Source organism: Henckelia pumila, chromosome 3 (assembly GCF_033568475.1).
Source record: "Henckelia pumila isolate YLH828 chromosome 3, ASM3356847v2, whole genome shotgun sequence".
In the NCBI taxonomy this organism is placed as follows: Eukaryota; Viridiplantae; Streptophyta; class Magnoliopsida; order Lamiales; family Gesneriaceae; genus Henckelia; species Henckelia pumila.
In genome coordinates this window covers 189,498,970-189,506,294 of record NC_133122.1, presented here as the reverse complement: position 1 = coordinate 189,506,294, position 7,325 = coordinate 189,498,970, and the positions used below count along the sequence as shown (strand labels likewise).

At 38.5% G+C, this 7,325-nt stretch overlaps 1 protein-coding gene and 1 pseudogene across 1 annotated transcript; one reads left to right on the top strand and one right to left on the bottom strand.

Moving 5' to 3' along the window:
- Nucleotides 1-477: 477 nt before the first annotated feature.
- On the bottom strand, nucleotides 478-1,823 carry LOC140890198 (uncharacterized; annotated as a pseudogene).
- Nucleotides 1,824-2,465: 642 nt separating this feature from the next.
- LOC140890197 (uncharacterized) lies at nucleotides 2,466-3,454 on the top strand. Its single transcript, XM_073297954.1, has 2 exons — nucleotides 2,466-2,756; nucleotides 2,834-3,454. Exons 1-2 carry the CDS (start codon nucleotides 2,466-2,468, stop codon nucleotides 3,452-3,454), a joined length of 912 nt encoding a protein of 303 aa, XP_073154055.1.
- Nucleotides 3,455-7,325: the final 3,871 nt, after the last annotated feature.

Sequence of the window (7,325 nt, the reverse complement as noted above, 5' to 3'; positions counted from 1 at the left end):
CACTCGCTCGAGCGAGCATCAACTCTCGCCGAGCGAGACATTTTCTGCCCGAGAAAAACTCACACACAGACTTCATGCGCGGTTCCCTTCTTCCTCTTGCGCGTTAGCGCTCATTCATGTGCTAAACTCCCTTTCCTTAGACCATCTCCAGCAGTTGGCACTAAAATAGTGCCACATTTTACACTATTATAGTGCAACTCTAACTTCATCTCCAACAGTCTTCACCAACTCTCTACACCAAAGGAATATTCCATAATATTCTTTATTTTTACATATATTTTATAATTTATTTTTAATATATAAATTAATAATGTAAATTTAATTAAAAATTATATGAATTCGTATATTATTTATTAATTAAAATTTTTTAAGTTGAGTGAAATATCAACCAAATTAAAATATAATATTGCATAAAATAATTATTCAATAAACACAAAATTACATGGTAAAAAAAAAAGTTACACATTCAACACAACATTAATTTTCTGCATTAGAAAATGTTTCCCATAAATGATCAATCAATGCATTTCGAAGGGCGATATGTGCTTCCGCGTTTCTAATTTTTTTGTAACGACCGATTAATTGCTGAAATCGACTAGTTTCATTCTCTTCTTTTTCAATATCCGGAGTGGGTACTTCTGTCACATCTTCGATTGGTGCATCAAGATTCCGTTCATCCTCAACTATCATATTATGCATTATTATGCATGCAGTCATTATATCATGTAAATCACTTTTGCTCCAAAAACGTGTTGGGTTTGCCACAATTGCAAAACGACTTTGAAGAACTCCGAATGCACATTCAACATCTTTTCTACACGCTTCTTGTTTTGTTGCAAAATATCTTTTTTTTTTGGAGCACGTGGATCGTGAATTGTTTGTACAAGAGTTGACCATTTTGGGTATATATTATCAGATAAATATTACCCCATATTGTATTCTTTTCCCTGAAGAACAAAGTTCGCCGGTGGAGCAATACCTCTAGTAAGGTCAGAGAAAAGATGAGATGTCTCTAACACATTAATATCATTGTTAGATCCGGGCATACCAAAATATGCATGCTAAATCCAAAGATCATAGTCCGCTACCACTTCAAGAATTATTGTTGGAGATCCACTGCGACCTGCATACTGTCCTGCCCAAGCTTTCGGACAATTTTTCCACCTCCAGTGCATACAGTCTATGCTACCTAACATTCCTGGGAAGCCACGTTGCTCCCCAATATGAAGTAGTCTAGCAATATCATTAGCAGTAGGCACTCTTAAATAGTGCCCTTTAAATATCTCCACAATAGCACGACAAAATCTTTTTACACATTCAATTGCAGTAGACTCACCAATTTTGATATACTCATCAGTTGCATCTGCTGGTAATGCATATGCTAGTATCCGGAATGCAGCCGTGACTTTTTGAAGTGTAGTTAAGCCTAGTTTGCTGGCTGCATTTCTACGTTGCACAAAATAACTATCATGATTTTGAACAGCATCCACAAGACGAAGAAATAAACTTCGAGACATTCGAAATCGTCGACGAAACATTTCTTCATTATATGTTGGATTTTCAGCAAAGTAGTCGTTGAAGAGGTTTTGAGCAGCATTTTCTCGATCACGATAAATTGTTCTACGACCAGGAACTGAGCCACCATGAGTAGTATTGGCATTTTGATGTCTTACACTCTCTCGTAGGATAATATTGTTATTGTGAACTTGTTGAGCTATCAATAACTCTTCTTTCTCATAACTATCTATGAGATCATCAAGATCACCATTAGATGAGCCAGAAGAGGAAGATGGAAATAAAGGGCTGGAAACTTGTGAATTCATTTTCGTGGATATTGGATAAATTATTAGTTATATGTTCATTATATAGACCATCCATCATATTTTTCTTTTAATCTAAACCGATGGATTGTTATCTTATCCAGAAAATCCAATCATACAATCTAGGTCGTCCATTGGATTTTCTCTTAATCTACATCGTCGGATTGTTATCATATCCAAAAAATCCAATGATAAAATCTAGACCGTCCATCAAAGTATCTTTAAATCTACACTGTTGGATTGTGATCTTATCCAGGAAATCCAATCATACAATCTAGGTCGTCCATTGGATTTTCTCTTAATCTACATCGTCGGATTGTTATCTTATCCAGAAAATCCAATGATAAAATCTAGACCGTCAATCAAAGTATCTTTAAATCTACACCGTTGGATTGTGATCTTATCCAGGAAATCCAATCATACAATCTAGGCCGTCCATTGGATTTTCTCTTAATCTACATCGTTGGATTGTTATCTTATCCAGAAAATCTAATCCTACGGTCTAAATTGTCCATCAGATTCTCTTTTAATCAATACCATAGGATTCTCATCTTAAGCCAAAATTTTTTTGTTATAAATATAAGTTATCTCGGAGTGCAAAATTATCTTTCCAAATATCTTTTCTTTTAGTTTCTTCTCTATCAAATGGCATCCTCTCGTGGTGAGAATTATGCAATCGAAGAAGATAAACATCTTTGTCGTGTCTATATAGAAATCTCGCAGGATCCAATTATTGGACGAAACCAAAACAAAAATCAACTTTGGTCTCGTGTGGCAGAAACATACAACTCAGGGAAAGCAAACTCAATGGCCGATTGTAGCCAAAGGTCATTACAGACTCGAATGCAAAATATGAATAGTGCAGTTTCCAAATTGAATGGATGCATACAACAAGTTAAATACATGAACCCAAGTGGTGCCTCTGATCAAGATATCGTGAGTAGTAGTTATAATGCTTTATTTTTTTTACGTTTATATCTTTTAATTTTTTGTATTATAATTTATATATGTAGATTGATCGTGCAAAACAATTAATGACACTAGATCGTAAGTATAAGAAAGGGTTCGCATTTGACCATGTCTGGCCCCTTCTCAAAGATCTGGAGAAGTTTTCCAACTTCTCTCAAAGAACGCAAAGGACATCTTCCCATTCTGATACAGTGCTGGAGTCACCCATATCTTCCGATAATCCCGAGTTATCTTCATTTTCTATCAATCTAAGTGATGAAAATGTTGGTGGTGGCTCATCATCAAAGCGATCAGAGGGAGTGAAAAAATCCAAACTGAAGAGAAAGAAAGATGAAGATATGTCTAAATTGGTTAGTACAATCCAAGAAGAAAATAAAAAACTTCGAGATTTATTAGTTAATACAACCACAAAAAAAGAAGAAATCATTAATGTGCAAAAGAGGAAAGTTGAAGTGTCTCAATGGCATGGGAAAAATAAAATATTAATGATGGATGTTGATTCTATCTCTGATCCCCGTCGACGGGAGTTTATTCGCAAGGAACAGGAAAAAATTATGCAGAAAAGAGAAGAAAAACAACAATCGGGATCTAATAATAACGTCGACATGTTTGGACAATATTTGGGAGATTTTGGAAGTTCCGGCAGTGGTCTTCCGGATTATTAGATAAAATAATGTACTTTTGTTTCTAGTTGTGGTTTTCAGTGATTTTATGTAATTTGCATTAATGTATTTCGGTATTTTTAAATTTATAATTTTGTTTTATTATGTAATTTTGTTATAAAATTTTAATTATCCTATGTTAATTTTTTTTATCATATATGCCACAAATTATTTTAAAAGTTACATATAAAATATTATTAATGTTTTAAAAAACAAATAATATAAGATTACAAAAATATCAAAAAAAAAATTAACTAAAAATGAAAATTTGTACCGTTCAAAACAAAAAAAAGAAAATGAAAAAGAAAAAAAAAATTATACCGTTGTGAACAGTGCAACTCCAAATTTGGAGTTGCACTGTTCACAACTCCACAAAAACTCTAAATTGCCGTTGACTGCTGGAGATGTTTTCTGCCTCAATTTCCAGCAGCACACTATTTTAGTGTGCTGCTGGAGATGGTCTTAGCGCGATAGCGCCTCCACCATTTCTTGTTAGCGCCAAACACAAGGGAAAACGCGCTACACACTCACCATCAGCGCAACTTTCAACCTTCTCCGAGCGATAATGTTGAAATTTAGATCAAGGCTGCTCCATAATTAACTCTTCAAAAATCCATTTTCCTACAAAATCAACCCGAGGAGTGAAATACACACACATGCACTTAAAACACATAAAAATACATAAAAACAATATGAATGCATATAAAATAGACATAAAAATATCACAAAATAATGCATACAAAATGCACTTATCACCCAGCCTAGTCAAACCAAGGGCAGCTTGTCGCGATTTCGATGGAAGATATTAGGGTTCGATCGATTTCTTTGAGTCAAGTGAAATGGGAGGATAGCTCTTGGTTTACACTTTAAAGATTGTAAAATATATATTAGTTTATTTACTTAACTTTAAGCTTTTAAAAAAAGCGTTGTAGTAGGTTAAAAAATCTACACGAAAAAAGTGACTGTTAAACAAAAAAATTATAAACAAAGTCAAACGTCGGAATTTAATAAACTCGCTGATTTATTAATCAAATAAAGTTCATAGAAAAAATGGTTTTTACCAGCCTCTCCAGTATTGCTTTGTTACTTTTAGTAGCACAACGGGCATACATACAGAACAACATGAGTCATAAATTAAGAAAAATTACCAAAATATAAGAAATAATATATATACCAATCAACAAAATTATTAATCTTTATTAAGTTTGCAAAGCAAGAGTAAAACAATAGCATGTGTACCACTTTCTTGAATCATCATATGTCAGTGTGCTGGGAATAAAGATTCGAGAAGATTCAATGTTTCTCAAGGTGCCTCCTTTGACACCTGATGCGATAATCACAAAATGACTACCCGGAGGTGAGGAAACTCCCGGGCGAAAAAGATGGGTGAATTCTCGTTGTCATTTGAGAGTGAGTCCTCTCTTGCTTTTATAATTGCCCCCATGGACTTTCAATGATTACTGGGTATGGGCTGACTGACGGTTTTTAGGGTGATGGGACGACCATCACGTGTGATTTAGACATCCGTAGTTCTAGGAAAAAGCCCACTCCGTTAGAGCATGGTCCATCCTCCGCGTCAGATAGAATGATCATATCTGGTTCCCGGGTAGCTTTTCTCTTACGCTGAGACAAGGGTATCACGTCCTCCAAGTCCTCGGCGGACAAAGACAGCTGCATCTGAGATTCCAACTGGGGAGCAGTCAATCTCATATCTCGGCATTCGGAGACCCCCTGGGCCGTAAGAAGGGGAGAAGCACCGGGCAGGATAGTCTGGATCGGGAGAATAGTCGCAGAGACAGGCGGATGCTGGGGGCCGGGTAAGATAGAGCGGCTCTCTTCTTCTTCCCGGGCTTTTTTCCTCTTCTCAGCTTTGGCTTTAGCGGCTTGCCTCTCTGCAGCCCGGTGAGCAAACTCCTCCCTCATCATATCGGACGAATCTACACCAAAAGAAGCATACCAATTCAAGATATTTAAAAAAAAAAAAGAAGAAAAAGGGAACCAAAAAAAAAAGGATAGCACAAATTACCAGGTTGAGCTCCCGGGGCACCATATGCATCGATCACCTGGTTAAGGGGATCTTCCACCCGGGTACTCAACCCGTAGGCTATCATGTTCTCGTGTGTTAAAAGGACAGGAGAAGAAAAGTTTTTATTGCCCACTAAGGCCAGGCTGCGAACATAAGGCTCCTCGACTTTATAATGGTCAGGGAGCTCAGGTTGCGGGGGAAGACTGGACAGGAACCCGGTCCTAAAGACAAAAGGCGCCGAGGGACGGATGAAAAAATACCTTTCTTTCCATCCCTTCAAAGAAGAGGGAATATCAGTAAGAAAATGGGCGTTTAGCCGGGCAGCTAGGGAAAAGGCCCCTTCGTTATATCGGCAGGTAAAAAAATAATGAAGCACGAGAGGGGTGATAGCTAAATTATGCATTTTAAAAAGAATGTAGGTAGAGGCCATAATGCGGAAGGCGTTGGGGTGGAATTGGTTGACAGGAACTCTGAAGAAATCGGCAACTACCAGGTAGAAGGGAGGAATAGGAAATCGAAGACCACTGCGGATTTGGTCTCAAAAGAAGGTATAACAGCCTGCCGGAGGGGTGTCGGGGGTGCTCCCTAGTAACGGGCGGAATAGCGAATACGACAAGGGGATTTCCCCCGAACAACGTAATTCCTCCGCACCACCTTGAGATAGAGTGCTGGGAAGATAAGTATACCAACCTAGGGCTGGAGGGGCAGAGGAAAGGGGCGTAGGGTTCTTAACTTTCTTCTTGCCTTTTTCCTTCATGTGGGAAATTGAAGCCGCGGAAGTTTTAGAACGGGAGGTTTTTCTAGAAAAATGCGGCCGGGGAGGAAGAGCAGAGGCAGAGCGAGCATCGCTCGAACTACCGCTTGGCACTTCATCTCTGGGCGAGTCTTTGGAATTCGCCCCAGAGGTGGAGGAGGTACCGGTAGACATAAGAGAAGAAGGAACTTACAGTTTAAAGAGCAAATAAGAAATGGCAAAGGAATGGGTGAGGGAAGCAGAAGTGTAGTGACCCGCACCGTGATCACCTACTAATCAGAATTTAAGCATGAAATTAATAAAATAATCTTAATCAGAGAAACTGCGGAATTAAAGTAAGTCAAATACCAGGTAAGCAAAACCTAGTGGTCAACCCCGCTATCCAGCCTTGGTCACCACCTAACCTCCCTGTCTCCGGGAGAACTACCTGCATCTGCCCCATGGAATAGGGCATCCAGCCAACAGAAAATAACCGGATGTGAGCCTAACATGCTCAGTACGAGAGTATAAGTATACGGTGTTATGTGTGCATGTATGCAATTGAACTGGGTACCAAGACTCTCAGGTCAAGAAACAAGCTCATAGACCGGGCCCAGGATATATAGCACGCTGCGCCGCGCATCAGGAGGTGGTTCATATACCCAGTGGATAATGGTGACCTGATACTAGTACATGTGTCCAACCATAAAGGTGACCTGACACAAGACTTACGTATCCAACCATCCACAAACTCGTAGGGTGAGCGCCCTACTACAGGATACCTCTAAGGTAAAAGCTCAATATGCTCATGTATGCAACATACAGTCATGACATGTTGTATATAAAGGCATATAAAACATGCAATCACATAATCCATGCAAACACATAATACATGCATACTCAATCTGGACATCTCGAATAATACTTCCGTACCTTTCTAAGGCAGATCCTAGAAGCTTCCATCTAGGTCCAAGCCTACCATGCAACACTACAACATAAATAACCATGCATTACCTAGCATGCCAAACATCACCTACTAGGCTCTAAAAGCCTTAATTAAACTATAGTCTACTCCCTATTTACTATAGGGAACCAAAGCCATACCTTCGTCCATC

Bases quoted from the DNA above. Each gene is read 5' to 3' on its own strand.
- LOC140890197 (XM_073297954.1), top strand. From the start codon at position 2,466: ATGGCATCCTCTCGTGGTGAGAATTATGCAATCGAAGAAGATAAACAT. The intron at 2,757-2,833 runs GTGAGTAGTAGT...TTATATATGTAG, and splicing joins GTGCCTCTGATCAAGATATC to ATTGATCGTGCAAAACAATT.